The sequence below is a fragment of the Gopherus evgoodei genome, chromosome 9, assembly GCF_007399415.2.
Source record: "Gopherus evgoodei ecotype Sinaloan lineage chromosome 9, rGopEvg1_v1.p, whole genome shotgun sequence".
Classification (NCBI taxonomy): domain Eukaryota; kingdom Metazoa; phylum Chordata; order Testudines; family Testudinidae; genus Gopherus; species Gopherus evgoodei.
The window spans coordinates 33,562,920-33,586,113 of NC_044330.1; the positions used below are offsets into that span (position 1 = coordinate 33,562,920).

Sequence of the window (23,194 nt, forward strand, 5' to 3'; positions counted from 1 at the left end):
GGCCAGAGTTGAAGTCTGGCAAGCTGTGTGATGCAGGAGCAAACTGCCAAGGGCCCATGAGCTTGAGACACATCTTCACTAGCATTCTAGTGCACCTGCAGAGCTGATTGAGGAAGTCCATCATGGTTTGTAAGCACTGTTGAAGCAGGTAAGCTCTTTCCAACAGAAAGCCGATAAAACTATGGACTGAGTCAGGGTCAGAATAGATTGCCCCTGTTGACCTTGAGACCCAAGGAAGCCAAAAGATGGTGTGAATTGACTTGGTAACTTGCTGTGGGTGATTATCCCCAAACCAATCAATCATCCTGTAAGACGTATGGTTGCATTTCCATCCTTCACAGATGGAAGTATGGTTGCATTTCCATCCTTCTATAGCTAGAATCTTTGGTGAAAATCCAGGGGACCACTGAGAGACTGAAAGGCAGTATCCTGTACTGATAGTAAGAGCTGCCTACCAGAAATCTGATATACTGCTCTCTAAAGTGGGTAGGATGGAGCCAGGAGTATGCCAGAACATCTTGCTATTCTGCCTGGTGTTGCTGTGTAGAGAACATCCAATATGTGCTGTTTCTCCTATATAACCTCAGGAGGAATGCTGAAAGTCTCTAGGGTCCTTTACAAGAAGTCCTGAAAGATTCTGAACTCATCTTGAGAGACTAGAGAGTGGATGAACCACTTCATCAGGAGATCAAGAAGAAACCCTTCAAGGGCCAGAGGTACCTGATCTGAAGGGTGTTGATTTTCCTCCCTAATGTAACTCCTCATCTTTCATGAATTGGGGTTGATCAAGTTGGGTGGTTGGAGGCGGCTATAATTACTTCCTCACTGAAGTAGATCTTGGATGAACAACAGCGGCTGTGGGTCTTCTGGAGTAGGGATTCATACTCTAGGCAGACCAGCATAGCCAACATTGGTAGGCAAACTGGGATGTTGGCACATAGGAAGGTACCTCCTTGAAATCTTCTTGTCTTTTATGTTCTCCGCTGTCTTCTCTGCAATCCTTGTTGAACTCTCATTGGGCCACACATTATGGAGACTGGCATCAGGAAGGAGGGGAGACCTTAGTGCATTCTGGTGAGGGTGACAAGGAGTGACTTTCCTCCTGACAAGGGGAGCAGACATGTCCAGGTTATGGGCCCTGTACAGTACCAGATGAAGTGGCGCTGAGGTAGCTGGCTGCTTTTACACAATATATCACAAATAGTCCAGGACAGGAGACTCCAATAACAGACTGATAGGTTGGCTGGTACCAGGAAAGGCTTCAGTGCCAGGATCTCTGATGCTAAACATCCAGGACCAGAGCAAGGGTCAGCACTGAGGAGGCACTACTTGGTAGTGAAAGCAAGATGATAGTCACCAAGGGTATTTGTGCAAGGTTGGTGCCAGAGGGCAGTGTGGCCTTTATAGGACATAGAAGCCATCAGTGGCTTATAACTCTATGGTGCCATGGCACCAGGCAGAGGCTCCAAACTTCAGGTATTAGTGTAAGAAACCTAAGGAGAAGTTCTAGGTCATTTACTCAAGGTCAGAGAAACTCCAGACAGGAGTGGTGCTCTTTCATCCTTCCCCAAAGAGGCTGGCAGTTGCTGAATACAGTCTGTGGGAGGAGACTGTTCATGAGGGGAGGCAGAACTGCAACTAACAAGTGCTGAGTTGGGATATGGTTGATCTTTTCTAGACTTCTTGGGGATGGGAGGTGGGAGTTGCATAGATCTCTCAAGAAAGCATAACTTCAACCTCACCTCTATTCTTGAGGGTATTCTTGGGAAATGAGTGGCATTTAAATGCTCTATTAATGTATCACTGTTCCAAGTAGATGATATATCTGGAGTGCCCATTATTAATGGATTTAGCTGAGTCACATGATGGGCAGGTCTTGAAGCTGGGTGACAGGATCTGCAATAATGGAATAGCCCTAATGTATCAGGAGGGGGATCTCAATACAGATACCCCTTCTAAAATTTCTCAAAAAATAGCCAGCAAACAAAAAAACTATATTAAAGTTAAGAAAACTATAACAAAGTTCACTAATGTCACGAGGACAGACTGATGCTGAAATGGATATTAAAATGAAGTTAATAAATTTAGAATTTTCATAATGGGCAGCTTTACAGAAAGAGAATCCTCCTGGTAATGCTGCAGTCAAAAAGATCCTAGTTTATAAGGTAGATTAAATATGAGTATGTGCTGGTATAGAAAATGTCAATTCACTGAAGGGCTTCAGTAATTTGGCACCTGATTTAGTACTACTATTCACATATTTTAACAAGTGTCAGGGCATTAGTGAACTGAAATGATTTTTTTGTTTAAAAGAACATTGCTGAAAATAGCTAACATGATCTGCTGGGGACAGGATAGAATTTTTCCAGTAACATGTTCTTCCTATTGACTGAAAGATTACTAAAATAATTTACTAAAGAATGTGATTTAACTCCAAACAATAGAGAGCTTGTGAGAGTCATACAACCTTACAGAAACACATAAAACATGCTGGATAAAAATACTGTGTGCACTGGTTTACTGAAGTCAGAATCAGTTTGATTTTTCAGACAGGTGGATTAACAATGTCAACTAATTAAAAAAATTGCAAAAACGCTCAAACTTCTGTTGACCCAGATTTATGGACTAACTGAACATCTCATTTCAGAATTTTTCCAATTATTTAAATTACTTTGAGTCACATCAAGAAACAAAAGTATCTGAAACAAACTACTAATTGGGTCAAAATTTCCTCCATACTGCCTGCGCACTAACAGGGGGTGCACTGAGCACAAAGAAGAGAGATTTCACTCATTTCTAATATCTAGCAGCACAGTTGCTACCACCAACTATGAGGAGCAACTGCAGGGAAAGTCCTACTCAATCCCTGCATGGTCAGAGCTGGAATAATCTCAGTGTGGATGGAATCTTCAGATAATTTCGCTGCCAAATTCTAAAAAGCCTCCAATGAGCAAGTGTCAACTACAATTTTCAGAGGCTTATAACTCAGCCAAAATTTGGTCGATTTTCACGGAGACAGCAAAATGCATCCCTCTGGCTTCAGTAGGAAACCAGAGAACCCTGCTCTGAAGCATCCAGAAGCTAGAACTTCTCAGTAAAGTGGTTATAAGAATTATTTCCTCTCAATCTGATCTAAGAAGCTGCTGACCCATTTTTACTGAGGCCTGGTCTACCCTGGGGGGTGGGGTGGAAGAGAAGAGGAATCAATCTCAGTTATTCAACTTCAGCTACATGAATGACATAGCTCAAGTTGACGTACTTGGATTGACTTACCATGGTGTCTTCACCATAGTGAGTCAACTGCTGCCGCTCCCCCATCGACTCCGCCTGCGCCTCTCGTGGTGATGGAGTACAGGAGTCGACAGGAGAGCGGTTGGAGATTGATTTATCACATCTAGACGTGATAAATCAACCCCCACTGGATCGCTCACTGCCCGCCGATCCGGTGGGTAGTGTAGACATACCCTAAAACTTATTAAAAAAAATTAAGTCTGAAGCAGACATCGAGGCATGGGAAATTTCAGCTGAAATGATTAAAGTCTGGGTAAGTCAAACAGATAATGGAAATCTCTCCTAGTTCAAAGCAAATTTTTTTCATCATGAAAAACTGAATGAGACTAAGGAGCACACATGCAAAAAAAACCAATAGGAAAAAGTGGCACTGCTCCTTTATTAGCAATATTGCAGGAACTACAATAGTGAGAGATCTAAATGGCTGCAATTCAATTTGATGTAAAGCGCAATCTCACAGAAACCTGGACTAGCTGCAGACTGAGAAGTGGTTTTTCAGGTAACAGGATGGGCAAAGCAAATTTCTCTCAAGTGGTGGATGAAGCAGCACACCAAAAATTCAATACAAAAGTTGAATGAAGGTAAAAAAACTCCAAACATATGGCAAAAGTGATGTGAAGGAACCAAGTATAAACATTAAAGAAGTGTTTAATTAAGACAATTCTCATTTTGCTTTTAATTTTAAAACAGAAGTTTTCCATTTTAGGAATTTTGATTTTATCGAAAAAAACCAAAAGTCGACTCACAGAATAGTGAGGCCATTTCTTTCAAGCAAACTCCATAGTACAATTGTTACCAGGACTCGAAACCATTAACATGTCAAAGAAACTGTTTCAGATTATATTTCTCAACTAAAGTTTTTAAATTACACTGTATGTGTTATTTGGGTTCCACATACTGCAAGCAATTAACAATACAGTGAGATTCAATTTCTCAATTAAAATACTAAATATTACATGTTTACACATACCTGCACAGTGACAAGCACAAAAACAGAGTAATTCAGCACTTAAATAATTTCAAAAATCCATATCAACACTTTTAAAATCCATTTTATTTAGTCCCCCCAACCCAGTACAGGACTTAAGGCGTCTCCACACATGCAATTCTTGCAGAGTTTTTTTTTTTTTTTTTTTAAATAACTATGTTGGTCAGGTACCATTTATTCTTATCATTTGATCCCTAAAACTGTATCAGTGTTGAGATATGACAGTCAAACCAGTGTTAAATCAATACAGTATTTACATAGCACAGCACACTATGTTTGAGACAGTCACTTGGGGATAAAACCACATTTCAGAACAGACAAAGACCACCATTATTACATGTTTGGAATCAACTATTTACAGGTCCCTAATATCACATAACTATGGTCTGTACACTGGTCCAGTGGGGCAGGCAGAAGCTTGACAGGCAGTTATTTTGAGGGATTTTAAATATGATTTGGAAGCACACTATTATGCTACCCTGAACGCCATGTGCCACATTATCCCAGGTGGTCTTATATCCTGGAATGACACGTCCAGAAGATATAAAATAAAAAAACAGACAACACAATGTTTACTTTGTGGAGATTGACTCATGTTATTCAGACATCTGAACTTTGAAGGAAATTCGTCCAAGAAACTTGTCACGGTCATCTTCATTTCTTAAATTGGGAGATCCCATAATCTTACACTCAATTGTTACATCTTCTTTGGTAATGCTGGAGTTAATTGCTAGTTGAACAGCCACTAGCGGCTGTAGATAGTCAGCCTAGTAAATAGAGAGGGGGGACAATTATTTCAGATACCACAGTAAACTTTTCTGAATAAAAACAATTAAGATTGCAGATTCACTTGATTTACTGTTTACTGGACTAGAAAAATGCAAACAAAAAAAACAGTTTTACAGAGTCCCATCTAAGGGTACACCTACACTGCAAATGAAGGTGATATTGTAGTGCAGGTAGGCGCACACATGCTAGCTTTAGTCCAGCTAGCGCGGCTAACAGAAGTGAAGACGTGGCAGCATGGGTTGCAGCACAGGCTAGCCATACTAGTACAAATCTGCCACAGACTCTTGTTCCTAGCTAGTGCTGTGTCCATGCTGCTGCGTCTTCACTGTTATTATCAGCCATGCTAGTTCAATTAAAGCTAGTGCAGGTCTGCCTATCCATGCTACAATTACACCTTAATTTGGGATGTAGATGTACCCAAACTCAGTTAAAATTATTTGTGTAGGAGTTAATCAGGCTAAAATTCTGCACAGCATTTGTCTCAACTGAAAAATTCAGCATAAATTTACAGTTATAGACAGGATTTTCAAGGTGCTCAAGAAAGTTTGATTGCAACTTCCGTTGAAAGTCAATGGGATTTGGGTGTCTAATTCTCCCTTTTTTTTTGAAAATTCAAGCCTAAAATAACCTTTTGCTTTTTACAAGCATATGGAAAAATCTGCCATAATTTATGCTCTTTTCTGTTCACTTAACTTGTGTTGAACTTCCATTTTCTTACAGATACCTCTTCACTTCAAACAGGACCTTGCTATTCAATCATTTTAACTTGCCTTTCTGTTTCCATCTTTGTTTACGTACATGCACACATTCCATGACTCTTCTATGGTATACTTAAGGAGCATCCACGCTGAGGCTGAGGATTTCCGAATTTCCTAAATTTTGACTTGAGGGACTGAATTAGCTTCTTTGGAATTTTTTGCAACCACCTACTATCAGGGTGATAGTTTCTGGTAGGATTCCTCTCCTGAGGATGTTGACCTTAACTACATGATGATCTCTATTATTCAGTGGAGCAATTATAGTTATTGAACTAATTCCTGTTGTCAAAAGTTAAAATATAGGAAGGAAAGTTATATCAAAAGCTTGTTCAACTGAATTCTAGTTTCAAAGTCCAATTTAAGCAAGGCATCACTTTTTAAGGGACCCTTTAAATTTGTTACAGATGGCATTTCAAAACCTAGTAAAATATAAATTTACTAACAGTTACTAAACCTATATTTCACAAGTATGCTGTAATCTGAGAACTCTTATGTATTTATTGATTTAGGCCATTATTTCCAAAAGTGGCTAGTTCTTCTGGGTGCCTCAATTTTTAGGTGCTCAACTTGAGACACTTAAAATCAGACCATTAAAGAGGGTGGGTGGGTATCACTATTTTAGAAATACACATTCCTTGAAGCTTAAGAAGTAATAGATCTGAAGATAACTTCACCAATTTGAGCACCAAATTTTGAAGCTAAATTTAAGGCACAGTGCTGTGTAAAGGTACAAAACTTCAGGGTAGCAGCTCTGAAGAGATCTGCTACAGTGAAGTCTAAGACAAGCTGTGGGAGGTTGTACTGGCTGTAGTGAAGTGAACCCTGAGACCTTTGGGAAATAATCCCTAGATCAAAACACTTCTTGATATAAAATGTTATTCACTTAAAGGGTGAAGCCTGACTCCTAGATTTTTCCCATTAACTATAATCTAGTGGACTCCTTAATAGATTTTTTTTTCTGTTAAGAAAGTATCTGTTTTCAGTAGCACCTCCCCTCCCCCCAGTCTTCTTTATATCTTAGCTATGTAAATTAGCTTTTTCCTGGTAATGTGACTGAGAGAAGAAAACAGGCAAACTAGTAAGTTGGGTAAAAATATTCCAATACTTGTAACAGAAGATGCTAGAATGGAAGTAGGGGTTATGGAAGTGCTAAGGAGAACAGAAAGTAATTCCTTCAAGGGTTCAGACAGGCTCCTCTTCAAACCTCTCTTGTCAAAAGTATTCAAAACTTCCAAAAGGTGGTTAGATGAGACAGTCCTCTGTGATGCCCTAGAAGCAATCAGGATGATCTCAGAGGGCCTTTTGCTCAGCGTTGGCAACAAAGGCTGACCCGCCACACAGACTCGGCAGAGTAGATTGCATTGGGGGAGGGAGGTGGCAAAGAGGTGGCTATTCTGGACCCCCAAACAGAATACGTAAGTACTTATATAGTTCTCATCAACATAGTATCAACATCAAAATATGAATTTACCTTCGCAACATTCTTGCGCAGTAAATAAATATAATACCCGTTTTACAGATGGGAATCTGAGGCACAAGGTCATACAAAAAGCCTGTGTCACAATTGATAAGCGAACCGAAATCTGTGATCAAGTCTTGTCCAGTCCCTTCTAAACCACAAGACAACTCTTCCTCAATTTAAATTATAAACCTTGTCAGAATGGAAAGAAGATGCTGGGTCATCGTCACAGAAACTAAAGATTCTCTGAATTAACTTAAATCCCAGCACCAAGATGTCCCTGCAACCAAGACTCTTGTTACAACAGGGAGTACTTGCTCAAGAAAATACTGGGAGAGCGTTCCTTACTCAGCCAGGCTGAACAGGCCAGGAACGGTACTGAACTCTGCCTTACCCCAGTACATTCCTCCACTATCATACCTTACCTTCGGTATAGAGCAGTGGTCACCAACCTGTCAATCACAACCGACTGGTCAATCCTAGAGAATCTCTCAGTCGATCACAAGCTCTGCTGCTGCAGCGGGGCTGCCGCTAAGGCGGGGTCCCTGCCTGCCCCAGCCCCATGCCACTCCTGGAAGTGGCCAGTGGGGCCCCGTGGGCAGGAGTCTCCCTCTGTGCGCTGCTCCTCCCTGCATGCACCACCCCCTGAAGCTCCCATTGGCCAGGAACGGGGAGCTGTGGAAACGGTGCTTGCAGAGAGGCGCAGTGTGCAGAGCCATGTACCCTCCCTCTACCCCACCCCGCCCAGGGGCTGTAGGGGCATGCTGGCCCCTTCCGGGAATTGTGTGGGGCCAGGATAGGCAGGGAGCCTGCCTTAATCTTGCTGCACCCACCACCGACCGGGAGCCGTCTAAGATAAGTGCCACCAGGAGGAAGGCTGCATCCCAACCCCCTGCCCAGAGCCCCCTCCCAGGGCCAGCACCCCACACCCTCTCCTGCACCCCAAGACTCTGCTCCAGCCTGGAGCCCTCTCCTGCACCCAAACTCCTTCCCAGAGCTTGCACCCCTCATCTGCAGGAAATAACTCTGTGTGGGGTGGGGGCGCGGGGAGCTTGGCAGGCCGCATGTTTGAGACTCCTGGTCTACATGCATTTAGCATGCTAACGATATTTATACTAGCAAATTCTGGGAAAGCCTAGAAAGCTACCCACAGTGCTTCAAAGGATATAAAGCATGAAGGACATGAAGAGTGACACCAACACCACGGCAGGGGAGGGGTGTGTGTGTGTGTGCTGAACCAATTATTCAAAAAACAATAGTGTAACAGTCTAGACTTCCAATAAGGGCAAAAAACTGTTAGTTGTATGATTAGTACACACATCAGATAGTTAAACTTGGTTAATAATAATCATGTCAATGACTGGTTTCTAACTCGTAATAACTGTACTGTGGACAGGCCTATCTGATCTAGCCACCTCTATTTCTATTTGAGGATCTCTAATAAAATATAAGTCAGTGAACAAAACACTTGAAGGAAAACTGACTTTTTACAGCAAAACTATTGAAATCATGTTACTGTGAATTCAGTTTTACTTTCTTCAGTAAGAAGACAGTAAAGCCCAATCTAATTTCCTGTGTATGAGCAGGTGAAGCACAGATCTTTTCAAGTACTCTGAAATACCTGCATAAGTAATATTTCATGTGAGTAGTTTGTTGGAAATTTCAAGTCTGAACAATGCAATAACCATCACAGACCCATCCTAAAAATGCCCCCCAAAATTTACAAAACACATGACTATCATTAAAACATACTTACGTGTAATTTTTTTCCATAGTATGGAAAATACATTAAATCAATCATTCCCCCATCAGGAAAATAAGTTATCTGAACCTTGCCTTCTTCCTATGGTTGAAGATAAAATTGAAAATTAATACCTCTTAATTTTTGTTAAAACATGGAAAAGAAAATTACAATGTTCTAATGATGAAATGCAAGAACCCTACAAAAATATTTGAGTACTGCTGAACCAGAAGAGTTTCACAACAGAATGAACAACCTTTGCCAAACTAAAAGACTCATACCCACAGACTTGTACTTGTAAACATTTAATATATTAATAACCTTCTACCACCTATGGTTCAAAGAGCCAATTGTATTTCACAAGACAGATCTTATCTTATACATGCTGCAACCTTCCATTTTTATTCTAGATAAAATACTAATATTTATTTAGTAAAGTAGAAATTAAGGCAGAATAGCCCTAAGTTTTATTTTCCGCCCACCATCATTCAAAACACCAAAGACACATCTCTGCAATGAAAACTTCAATTTATACTCCCCTTAATATAACAAAAGTATTTAAGGAAAATGTTAGACAGAGCAGCTGAATTTCCAAATATCCACAGGCAAGTTAGAAAATGTTTATTGTGAAGAAGCAATAGCAAATCCATACTTAAGGTTGCAGCTAGATTTTTGTTTAAAGCCAAGTTTTCAAATCTCCCTAAAATCCACATTTAGGACCCATTGGAAAAATCAGCAAACCAGTTCATGGCTAAGGGTTGAGTTTCTGGTGAAGACTGAGGTAATTTGACAAAGAGGTTCCTGGAACAAAGGCTATCCGGAAAAACTAAAACAAAACCCATTGTTTAAGATGTCAACTTTTTTACAACATGTTTTTGAGAGCAGACAGTGACAAACATGAAATGCATATGGATACTGCTCATAGACTTTAAGGTCAGAAGGGACCATTATGATCATCTAGTCTGACCTCCTGCACAATGCAGGCCACAGAATCTCACCCATCCACTTCTATAACAAACCCCTAACCTATGCCTGAGTTACTGAAGTCCTCAAATTGTGGTTTGAAGACCTCAAGCTGCAGAGAATCCTCCAGCAAGTGACCTGTGCCCCATGCTGCAGAGGAAGGCAAAAAACCTCCAGGGCCTCTGCCAATCTGCCCTGGACGAAAATTCCTTCCTGATCCCAAATATGGCGATCAGTTAAACCCTGAGCATGTGGGCAACACTCACCAGCCAGACACCCAGGAAAGAATTCCCTGTAGTAACTCAGATCCCAACCCATTTAACATCCCATCACAGACCACTTGGCATACTTACCTGCTGATCATCAAAGAGCCTAATTTGGCAATTGATATCTCATCATACCACCCCCTCCATAAACTTATCAAGCTTAGTCTTGAAGCCAGATATGTCTTTTGCCCCCATGAGCCCTCTTGGGAGGCTGTTCCAGAACTTCACTCCTCTAATGGTTAGAAACCTTCATCTAATTTCAAGTCTAAACTTCCTAGTGCCCAGTTTATATCCATTTGTTCTTGTGTCCACATTGGTACTAAGCTTAAATAATTCCTCTCCCTCCCTAATATTAATCCCTCTGATATATTTATAAAGAGCAATCATATCTCCCCTCAATCTTCTTTTGGTTAGGCTAAACAAGCCAAGCTCTTTCAGTCTCCTTTCATAAGACAGGTTTTCCATTCCTCGGAGCATCCTAGTAGCCCGTCTCTGAACCTGTTCCAGTTTGAATTCATCCTTCTTAAACGTGGGAGACCAGAACTGCACACAGTATTACAGATGAGGTCTGACCAGTGCCTTATATAATGCTACTAACACCTCCTTATCTTTGCTGGAAATACCTCGCCTGATGCACCCTAAAACCGCATTCGCTTTTTTAATGGCTATATCACATTGGTGGTTCATAGTTATCCTGTGATCAACGAATACTCCGAGATCCATCTCCTCCTCTGTTATTTCCAACTGATGCGTCCTCAATTTATAACTAAAATTCTCGTTGCTCCTTATCGCTGAACTGCCTTCTATTAAGATTTCACACCAAGACCAAACTCCATTACCTAAAAATCTCCTGCATTTTGTTTTTGACCCTTAGAGCAAGTGAATGGGACGCCTACAAACTATGCTGTGAGCTCTCCCTGGGACAGGTTAGCATGGTGATGGAGAGATACACACAAAATAGGTTATGAGGTGTGCTGGCCAGGAAGCCAGAATATCATGAATGTAAGCCGCCTCCTTCTGCTGCTATTATTTCAGGGTATTCACAAGTTTTATTAACCAAGGCTTCATATCCCCCATTTTGCAATAAGGTAACAGGCTGCACAAGGTCACTTCTGGCAGAGCTAGGAACAGAATCCACACCTCTAAAATGGCAGACCCAAGCCTCATCCACTCAGCTTTGGCTTTTGGATGAAATCTGCCAAAGCTAAATTTCCCTACATACAACGGAATTCTAGTGTAGTGATTATGTAAAGTTAAATACACATGGGCTGCAAAAATTCAGGAAATGTCCCATGGATAAGACTATGATTTAGTCACAGGTATTTTTAGTAAAAAAAAAAAGTCACAGACAAGTCACACGCAATAACCAAAAAATTCATGGCCAGTGACCTGTCCGTGACTTTTACTAAAAATACTTGTGACTATATCTTGACTGTCGAGGGGGGCAGCCTGGGGTTCCACCACTGCCACTCTGGGCCAGGAGGGCAGCCCGGTGCCCCACCACTGCTGCTGCTCCTTCAGGCAAGGGCATCCTGGGGTTCCACTGCTCCTCCCAGAATGCTGCTCCAGGGCAGTGCCTGGGACCAGCTGCCTGGGGCTGTCGGAGCAGTGGCCGGTGTGGCTGGTCCCAGAGCTGCCTCAGCTGCTCACGGGGTCCTGGGGTCAGCTGCTGCGGAAGTCATGGAGGCCCCGGAAAATCACGGAATCCATGACTTCCGTGATCTCTGTGAAAGACTCGCAGCCTCACCCATGGCTAATGCAGTAGGGACTAGTCTGCAGAGATGCCAACCGTGCTCTGAGACTTTCAGAGGAGATTATGAAAAAAGTTACAAAGGAATTACAGACATTGCGTAGACTTCCACCCCTGCCCTTACCAGTCTGTGTGTATATGGCCAAGAGGAGGTCCTGGCCCCGGCCCCTGCCTCCATTGCACTCCTGACCTTTACTTCCAAACACAGAGAAGGGGAAGATCAGCCCTAGGAAAGCAGGGTCCTTAATTATCATTACCAGTTCAGGGCCTGGACTTCCTTCTCAGGATGATCTGCCTCCTCTTCCTCCTTAGTCATGTTCCCTCTGTCCTCCACTGCCACCATCACTGCCTGCTCCTTCGCCAAGAGACTGTAAGCCTCTGATAAATTCAAGCCACAGCACTAGTCAGTGAAGTTTGGGGTGCTGGATTCACTGCCCAAACCGCAGGTTGATGACTGCACGCTAACTGTCCTGCATGGCCATTGCTGGCGTGCTCTAGGTACCTAGAGCACATGGGGTAGTTAGAGTGCAACATGTAGCCTTTGGCTTGGGCATTGAACCCAGCAGTGCCCCATTCCATTCAAAATCACCAGTTTGCTTCCTAACAAACTCTCACTGCGCAGTCTGTGAATGTGCCATCAAACCAGTAGAGAACGATGCCCACTGTGACCATGGCCCTACTTGCTGTATGTTGGACCTAAAAATCAGGACAATTTATGAAAATTAGGGATAGCTGACATCTCTAGCTAGAAGTATATGTATGCTGAACACTAAGCCTTGGCTCTGACTCAAGTTTGAACCCAAAGCCCCCCTGCCATCCATACTCAAAATTAGTCAACTCAGGTCAGAAAGTCCTTGCACCCTGATGGGAGCAGGGAAGGGATGGACAGCCCGAGTCCTACTAAGAGGCAGGTCAAAGTCCAGGCATTTCAGAGGATACATCCACACTACGGAATTATTCCGATTTTACATAAACCAGTTATGTAAAACAGATTGTATAAAGTCAAGTGCACGCGGCCACACTAAGCACATTAATTCGGTGGTGTGCATCCATGTACCGAGGCTAGTGTTGATTTCTGGAGCGTTACACTGTGGGTAGCTATCCCATAGTTCCCGCAGTCTCCTCCACCCATTGGAATTCTGGGTTGAGATCCCAATGCATGATGGTGCAAAAATAGTGTCATGGGTGATTCTGGGTAAACGTCGTCACTCATTCTTTCCTCTGTGAAAGCAATGGCAGACAATTATGTCGGGCCCTTTTTCCCTGGATTGCCCTGGCAGACGCCATAGCATGGCAACCATGGAGCTTGTTTTGCCTTTTGTCACTGTCACCGTGTGTGTACTGGATGCCGCTGGCAGAGGCGGTACTGCAGCGCCACACAGTAGCATTCATTTGCCTTTGCAAGATAGAGACGGTTATCAGTTGTTCTGTACCGTCTGCTATGCCATTGTAAATTGGCGATGAGATGACGGTTATCAGTCGTTCTGTACCGTCTGCTACTGTCATGGGTGCTCCTGGCTGACCTTCGCTGAGGTCGGCCGGGGGCACAAAGACAAAAATGGGAATGACCCCCCGGGTCATTCCCTCCTTTATGTTTTATCTAAAAATAGAGTCAGTCCTGCCTATAATATGGGGCAAGTGTGCTAGAGAACCAGTGTACCAGAGAGCACAGCCGCTCCGTGTCAGATCCCGCAGAAATGATGAGCTGCATGCCATTCTAGGGGGTGCCCAGCAACAACCCCATCCATTGCTTCCCTGCTCCCCCAACCCTCCTGGGCTACTGTTGCAGTGTCCCCCCCATTTGTGTGATGAAGTAATAAAGAATGCAGGAATAAGAAACACTGACTTGTTAGTGAGATAAAATGAGAGGGAGGCAGCGTCCAGCTGCTATGATAGTCCAGGCAGGACATTAAACAGTGCGGGGGAGAGGAACCCAGCATCCCACTGCTACGATAGTCCAGGCAGTACAGAATCTTTTCTTTACACATGAAAGGGAGGGGATGATGAAGCTCAGCCCCCAGTTGCTATGATGAAGATGGTTACCAGCCGTTCTGTACCATCTACTGGGAATGACTGGGAGTCATTCCTATTTTTACCCAGGCGCCCCCGGCCAACCTCACCTGAGGCCAGCCAGGAGCACTCACGGGCTGATGATGACGATGGATAGCAGTCATATTGTACCGTCTGCCACGGAGGAGGTATGGGGAGAGGGTGCTGCTGTTCAGTGCCACAGCATCGCGTCTATCAGCAGCATGCAGTAGACATAGGGTGACACATGAGAAAGTCAAGAAACAATTTTTTTCCCCCTTTTCTTTCACGGGGGGGGGGGAGTGCGGAGAGGGGAGGGTAAATTGATGACATATACCCTGAACCACCTAGGACAATGTGTTTGACCCTACAGGCATTTGGAGCTCAGCCAAGAATGCAAATGCTTTTCGGAGACTGTGGGGACTGTGGGATAGCTGGAGTCCTCAGTACACCCTCCCTCCCTCCATGAGCATCCATTTGATTCTTTGGCTTTCCGTTATGCTTGTCACGCAGCACTGTGCTGAGTCCCTGCTATGGCCTCTGTCTGGAGATTTTTTCAAATGCTTTGGCATTTCATCTTCTGGAACGGAGCTCTGATAGAACAGAATTGCCTCCCCATACAGCAATCAGATCCAGTATCTCCCGTACAGTCCATGCTGGAGCTCTTTTTGGATTTGGGACTGCATCGCCACCCATGCTGATCAGAGCTCCACGCTGGGCAAACAGGAAATAAAATTCAAAAGTTCGCGGGGCTTTTCCTGACTACCTGGCTAGTGCATCCAAGTTCGGACTGCTGTCCAGAGCAGTCACAATGGTGCACTGTGGGATACCGCCTGGAGGCCAATACCGTCGATTTGCGGCCACACTAACCCTAATCCGATATGGTAATACTGATTTCAGCGCTACTCCTCTCGTCAGGGAGAAGTACAGAAAGCGGTTTAAAGAGCCTTTATATCGATACAAAGGGCCTCATTGTGTGGACGGGTGCAGCGTTAAATCGGTTTAATGCTTCTAAAATCGGTTTAAACGTGTAGTGTAGACCAGGCCATAGTGTGGATGCAGTTTGAGTCCAGGTTGCCAGATTCATGTCTGGAGAGTCTGCCAATCTATCCCACAAACCATTTCCCAGTCCTTCAATTCCAAAGCTTGCCATTTACTTTCCAGGAAACGGAAGCAAAAGACCATTACTTTTTCCGTAACTGGTGTTTTTTGAGAAGTGTTGCTCATGTCCATTCCATATTAGGTGCGTGTGCTCGCCACATGCACCAGAACCAGAAGTTTTTCCCTTAGCAGTATCTGTAGGGCACCAGCTCTGGTGCCCTCTGGACTGGCGCCCGCCTGGCGTGGAACAGGGGTGGCAGCGAGTGGCTCCCCCCCCTCTCAGTTCCTTCTTGCCGGAAATTCCAACAGTGAGGAAAGAGGGAGGGTTGTGGAATGGACATGAGCAATACATCTCTCAGAACACCAGTTATGGAAAAGATAACTGTCTTTTTTTCAGGTACTTGCTCATGTCCCATTCCATATTAGGTGACTCCAAAGCAGTACCCCTGGAGGTGGGTAGGAATTCATGGATGTGTACATTGCAACACAGCTCTGCCGAACCCAGCATTGTTTCTGGCCTCCTGAGTGATAGCCTAATGAGAAGTAAACACGTGAACAGAGGAGCACGTTGCAGCTCTACAGATGTCCTGGACAGAGATGTGTGCCAGGAAGGCCGCCGAAGATGGCTGCACTTTCATCGAGTGAGTTTTGACAATCGGCGGCAGCAGTAGAACCCCCCCAGGTCGTAACAGGTCCTTATGCATTAGGTGATCCAATTAGAAATCCTCTGCGAGAACACCGGGTGACCCTTCATCCTATCCACTGTAGTGATGAAGAGTTGAGTCAATTTTTGGAAAAGCTGGGTACGTTTAAGTAAAAAGCCAAGGCACTCCAGATGTCCAGGGCAGGAAGACGCCTCTCCTCACTGGTCTTGTGCGGTTTGGGACAGAATACTGGGAGGACGATGTCCTGGTTCATATGGAAGGAGGAGTCCACCTTTGGCAGGAAGGCCAGGTGCGGTCACAACTGAACCTTATCTTTGTAGAAGACCATGTACAGAGGTCCTGAGGTCAAGGCTTTACTTTCAGAGATGGTCTTGCCGATGTTACTGCCACCAAAAACACAACCTTCCACGCCAGGTGGAAAAGGGAGCATAAATCCAGAGGCTCAAAGGATGGACTGGTGAGCCTAGAGAGGACTAAGTTAAGATCACACTGTGGGACAGGAGTCCATACCTGCAGGACGAATCTCTCAAGGCTCTCAAGAAACTGACCATCATGTCATGAGAAAACACTGTCTGTCCCTGGATCGGTGGGTGAAAAGCAGAGATGACCACAAGATGCACTTTAATGGAAGAGTGTGCCAGGCTCTGGTTCCTCAGATGAAGCAGGTAGTTTAAGACAGATTGTATGGAAAAGCACGAGGCAGAGATGCCATGCTTGGACACCCAGCAGGAAAACCTCGTCCACTTGGCCCAGTAAGTCAATCTGGTTGAGGGCTTCCTGCTTCCCAGGAGGACCTGTTGGACCTCACTCGAGCAGGTCCGTTCCTCCAGGTTCAGCCGTGAGGTGGAGGGACACTGAGGTTGGGGTGCAGGAGCTGACCATGGTCCTGTGACAGCAGGTCCAGTTGGTTGGGCAGGGGCCAGAGATGGGCCACTGACAGATTCATTAGCGTGCCGAACCAGTGCTGGCGAGGTCACGCCAGGGCAATCAAGATAATCTGTGCTTTGTTTCTCTAGATCTTTGCCAGGACCCTGCTGATGAGAGGAATTGCATACATCAGGTTCCATGACCACAACAGGAGGAAAGCAGAGACGGAGTCCTTGCCCAGGCCTTGCCATGAACAAAACCGGGGCATTTCCTGTTTAGCCTAGTGGCGAACAGGTCCACATGGGGAGTTTTCCACCTCTGGAAGATCATGCAGGCTACTTCCAAGTGAAGCAACCACTGGTGGTGAGAGACGTCCCTGATGAGGTGATCCGCTAGCATATTCTTGACGCCAAGGAGGTAACAAGCTTCCAGATGGATTTCATGGCTGATGCAGAAGTCAGAGACGGAGTGCCTCTTGGCAGAGAGTTGACCAATGTGCTCCCCCTTGCCTGCTGATGTAGAATATCAGGGCTGTGTTGTCCGTCAGGACTCTTACCACCTTGCCCAACAGGTGCGGTATGAAGACTCTGCATGCCAAGCAGACTGCCTTGAGCTCTTTGATGCTTATGTGTAACGTCGTCTCTTCCAGGGAGCACATACCCTGGGTCTGGAGGTCGCTGAGGTGCATGCCCCAGCCAAAGTCCAAGGCATCCAACACCAAATTGATGGAGTGATGGGGGAGGGGCATCTTGTTCGGTCTACCACTGCAGTGAGGAGAGTACCATCGGGGGAATGGCTATGACCATGTACAGGTAACCTCTGGACTGGAGAACATGCCGAACTTTAGCTTTTTTATATACTTGATGAGGTCCCTCGGCTCCAGGATGCAGTTTTCAGGATGGGCCGCAGACCACCTTGGGCCTTTGGGATTAAGAAATACCGGGAACAGAACCCCTGTACTCAAGAGGCACTTTTTCCACAGCACCCAAATACGGCAACCCCTTTACCTCCTGTACAAGGAGACTCTCATGAGAAGAGTCCCTGAAGAAGGATGGGGAAGCAGGGTGGGGGGAGGTAGAAGTAAACTGTAGGGTATAAGGGTATAACCCTCTGCCACAGTATTGAGGACACAGCTGTCTGAAGTTATAGCTGTCCATGTGGGGAGGAGAACAGCAGGACAGATGGATCTGAGATAAAGTCTGGTAGGCACAACCTCAAAATGCTGGACAGAAAGAGGAAGGGGTGGGCTTGGGTGGCGCTGTAGCCCCTACTCTTCTTGGGAGGGGGACAGGATTCCTAGTAGGGTTGAATCCCTTGGCCCTGAGATTGCTGCGGTATGAACCACTTATGGGCTGAACCTGGAATGTACAGCCCAGAGTTTTCAGGGTAGTGCAGGATTCCTTAAGGCCATGCAGTTTACTGTCCATCTGCTCTGCAAACAGGGCCTGGCTGTCAAAGGAGAGGTCCTGCATCAATTGTCGAGCCTTTGTTGACAGATCAGAAAGAAGCAGACAGGATGCCTGTCGCATGGAGATGGCCATGCAAGCAGTTATTGAAGTGGGAAGGGGAGGGTGTTTAGCTTACAGGGAAGTCGAGTGAACCAAGTGTGGGGGAGTGTTCATCAAGGAAAAACAAACAGAATTTTCACACCATAGCCTAGTCAGTCATGAAACTGGTTTTCAAAGCTTCTCTGATGCACAGCGTGCCCTGCTGTGCTCTTCTAACCGCCCTAGTGTCTGGCTGCACCTAATCAGCGCCCAGGCGATTTGACTGAACATCCCAACCCAGCATGAACGTCTCCCCCTTACTCTCACAGATATTGTGGAGCCACAGCAAACAGTAATAACAATGGGAATACTGGTTTCGCTGAGGTCTATCTGAGTCAGTAAACTGGGCCAGTGCGCTTTTAAATGTCCAAATGCACATTTTAACACCATTCTGCTCTTGCTAAGCCTATAGTTGAACAGCTCCTGCATACTGTCCAGGCTGCCTGTGTACGGCTTCATGAGCCATGGCATTAAGGGGTAGTCTGGGTCCCCAAGGATAACTATAGGCATTTCAACATCCCCAACGGTTATTTTCTGGTCTGGGAAGAAAGTCCCTTTCTGCAGCTTTTGAAACAGACCAGAGTTCCTGAAGACATGAGCATCATGTACCTTTCCCGGCCATCCTATACTGATATTGGTGAAACATCCCTTGTGATCCACCAGTGCTTGTAGGAGCATTGAAAAGTACCATTTTTCGCTGGCTTGGTGCTCGGGTCCTAAGATAGGGATATGGGTTCCGTCTATCGCCCCACCACAGTTAGGGAATCCTATTGCAGCAAAACCATCGACTATGACAAACACATTTCTCAGAGTCACTACCCCAGACATCAGCAGATCTTTTATTGCGTGGGCTACTTGGATCACAGCCACCCCTACAGTAGATTTGCCCACTCTAAATTGATGCCCGAATGACCGGTAGCTGTCTGGCGTTGCAAGCTTACACAGGGCTATCACCACTTGCTTCTCAACAGTGAGGGTTGCTCTCATCTTGGTATTCTGGCGCTTCAGAGCAGGGGAAAGCAAGTCACAAAGTTCCATGAAAGTGCCCTTACGCATGTGAAAGTTTCGCAGCCACTGGGAATTGTCCCAGACCTGCAACACTATGCAGTCCCACCAGTCTGTGCTTGTTTCCCAGGCCCAGAAATGGCGTTCCACAGCATGAGCCTGCCCCATTAATACCATTATGTACACATTGCTGGGGCCCATACTTTGCAAGAAGTCTATGTCTATGTCCTCCTCAGTCTCGTCAGCGCGCTGCCGTCGCCTCCTCGCCTGGTTTTGCTTTGGCAGGTTCTGGTTCTGCATATGCTCCAGGATACTGTGCGTGGTGTTTACAGTGCTCGGAATTGCCACGGTGATCTCAGCAGGCTCCAGGCTCCCAGTGCTATCGCATCTGGGCTGAAAAAAGGCGTGAAATGATTGTCTGCTCTGACAGAAGGTGGGGCAACTGATGACATGGCTTACAGGGAATTACAGTCCACAAAGGGGGTGGCTTTGCATCAATGAGAAACACAAACAACTGTCACAGACAGAATGGACCCCTCAAGGATCGAACTCAAAACCCTGGGTTTAGCAGGCCATTGATTTCATGGAGGGCGGGAGGAAGCAAATGAATACAAAACAAATCGGGTCTATTTCTTGTTTTGATCTACTCCATCTATCTTTTACACCTTTAGGGTGGCAGCAGACGATGCAGTTTGACTGCTAGCCACTGTCAGCTCCTGGGTGCTCGGCAGAAGGAGTCTGCCCAGGCACCTGTGACTGATCTCACCAAGGTCGGTTAAAAGAGCACCCAGGAATACGACAATGAAGGCTACCAATTGTAACGCATTGTCTGCTGCCCACAGGCAAGGAGCTGCTGCTCTGTAGCAATGCAGTCCCATGTCTGCCAGTTGCCCACGTGCCCCTCACCAAGGTCAGTTAAAAGAGCACCCAGGAATATGACAACGATGGCTACCAGTCACAACGCACCATCTGCTGCAAAAAAGCAATGAGCTGATGCTGTGTAGCAATGCAGTCTCAAGTCTGCCAGCACCCAGGAGACTTACAGTGACGGTCAGCCGTGCGGGTTCCATGCTTGCCATGGTATGGAGTCTGCACAGGTAACCCAGGAAAAAAAGATGCGAAATGATTGTCTGCCATTGCTTTCACGGAGGGAAGGAAAGGTGGGGTGGGAGTGGGGGTGGGGCTGACAACATTTACCCAGAACTACACGTGACACTGTTTTTGCCCCATCAGACACTGGGATCTCAATCCAGAATCCCAATGGGCAGCGGAGACTGCGGGATAGCTATTCACAGCTACCCACAGTGCAAGGTTCCGGAAGTCGACGCTAGCCTCGGTACTGTACATGCAGTCCGCGGACTTAATGCACTTAGAGCATTTTGTATAAAAACTGTATAAAAAAGATTTCTAAAGAACCGACTTCTATAAATTTGACCTAGTATCATAGTGTAGACATACCCTGAGTCACAGCTGTCATGTCAATATCCCCCCTGAGAGGTGCCTTCAGCAGTTCAAAAACTGCAACTGAAATGTCCTCTACTGTCATGCAGATGTTCTGCCTATTTTGGGACACAGGCAGAGCATGAGGTAGAGACGGTCATGCAGATGCTCTGCCTGTGTCCCAAAATAGGACAGAACATGAGGTACAGAAGTTCTTCCACTCTGTCAGGGTCCGTATTGTCTCCAGCTGCTAGAAACACATGGACCCAAAATGGATGTATTTGTGAACTAAAATCACTCAAAATGCTTCCAATCAACCACCATAGGAGAGACAGACAATTCTCCCACAATCTGCTATGAAACAACTGTCAGTTGGCAAGGACACTAGGAATTCTGGGATACGATAGTATACATCCACAGAAGCTGAAGCTCTGACTTGTGTCTGCATATTACAGAACGGATGCAACAGCATGATTGTGAAGCCCAGGTTTCCACTGCACTGTGGATAACTCAAGCATGGGCTTGGAAACATCAAATCCACAAGCCCGGGTCCCACAGATCTGGGCTTAGTGTGCAGTGCAGATGCACACTAGGAGACCAGGGTCCTCTCTTATGTTCTACCACAGACTTACTAGGATGAATGTGGGCTTACACCATCATTTTTGAATGCAACAATCCTGAGTTCTGTGTAGAGAATTCCTCCCCCCCCGTGAGATTTAATATACAATGCTTAATCTCATCAACACATTAATTTGTTTGACACCAGTCAGATTTACTGGATAACATAAAAATTAGTAGAGACAACAGAGGACTGTTTTCATAAGCTATGGTTCAGAGGCCATACTTGGTTACAGAGTTATCTGCAGATAAAGTTAACCGAAGCACTTCATTAGACTTTACTAAAAATGTCAGTAAAATGTAATTGACTGCTCTAGATAATGGTCCATTACTTAAGTAGTTATGTACTTTCTCATGGACATGATGTTTCCAGAAGCACACAGGACTTATTGCTAAAAGTTACATAAAATCTAACATTTGAGGCTCCTTACTCTGGCAGAGATCATGCCTATTCAGATCCATGCATGGAGGGAGCCCTCCACATCCAAGTCTTCCCTGTGCAGTGTGATAGCGAAGCTCTCCACAGCCTCACAGCATTGTGCCCACCCCTTCTGGACCTTCTGGAGGGCTGTCAGTGTAGTCCAAAAGGGAAGTTAAGAATGGACAGGAGCAGTACTGGCATAAAGGATGCACATCAGCCTCCCACTGGCCACACAGAAAAAAAACAAACCTCAAAAGTTAGTACAGCTCCAGCCTATAGTAATTTTTTAACATTATCCCCATCTTCCTGTGTATGGGAAGCTATTGAGGGCCAGAGCAGCAGCAGGCATAGATGGCCCCTCCGCAGATGGCCCTGGATTTCCAGGAATCCTCCAGGTTTGAGAGTGGCAATGAAGAGGAATCTCCAAAAGGATATCGTCATAGATCTCCAAATAGAAAGTCCCTTCATGGATTTTGCTGCAGGAGTGGAAAATTCAGGCCTTTGCTTGTTCAATTTGACTCCCAGGGTAGGGAATGCACAAGTGGCTTTTCTGACATAGATGCCCCTTTTCTATATGAATTAATGATAAAAGCAGTGTAGCAAACACATGCAGAAAGGATCAACTGTAGGGGTAGCAGATAAATGGAAACCGGAGAAAAGGGAAGAATGCAGGAAGAGAGAGCAAGGAGGAAGCAGGAGAAAAACACATGCAGAAGAAAACTTCCAATTTCAGTATGGTAGGCTTTAAAAAAAAATCATTTGTGATGTTTTGGACAGGATCCTGTTCCCATTCCTTCTCTGGCCTGTAACTATTTATTTTTTCCTTCTCTCTCAACCTGCTTCGGAGGTACATCTGCCAGATATTTTGGTCCTTGAGCTAGCAAGCCCTGCTATGTGCTGCAAAGATTCAATATTTCCCATTGTACTGGTAAATTAGAACAAGTGCTCACATAATGGAAAATACACTTTTTTAAAAGGATTATGACAGAAATACAATTGAACAAATGAAGTATGGAATATGGGAATATTCTAAAAAAGAAAAATGGATAACAGAATTACAGTAAGAGTAGGAAGTTAAGGTACAGATTTTCAAGAGTAGTTGCACAACTGCATATACAATTATCGTATTTATATGCACAGATCTGGTAACTGTGCACATAGGTATATTTGTACTTAGAATTGCCTGATGAGCAACTGCATGACTAACTTTCGTAAAATCTGGCCCTTGAGATGTATATATGTGCAACTCAAGGAGATTACTATAGAATAAATCCAGCACTTACTTAAAATGCATCTGTCAGAAGAATTTCTAGACTCTCCGTTCATTAATGGCCTGGTTTTCAAAGATGCTTAGCACCAACAGCTTCTGTGGGTGGTCAGCACTCCTAATAATCAGGCCATAGTTTGCAAAACACAAAACAAATACCCAGGATATTAGATTAGGACTGCCTCCAAATATAGTGAATATTATTGGAGAAGTGAAAACAAGGATGTACT

The 23,194-nt window shown here is 44.9% G+C and overlaps 1 protein-coding gene across 2 annotated transcripts in view; it reads right to left on the minus strand.

Moving 5' to 3' along the window:
* Positions 1-3,648: 3,648 nt before the first annotated feature.
* The window catches only part of ATP1B3 (ATPase Na+/K+ transporting subunit beta 3), a 73,593-nt gene continuing 54,047 nt past the window's right edge, over positions 3,649-23,194 (minus strand). For both annotated transcript variants that reach the window (XM_030574328.1, XM_030574327.1), the window contains 2 exons: positions 9,042-9,128; positions 3,649-5,046 (listed from right to left, as the gene is read on the minus strand). In XM_030574328.1, the coding sequence (XP_030430188.1) occupies positions 4,876-5,046; positions 9,042-9,128 (258 nt within the window). In that variant the 3' untranslated portion in view covers positions 3,649-4,875. The remainder of the gene's footprint in view (positions 5,047-9,041; positions 9,129-23,194) is intronic.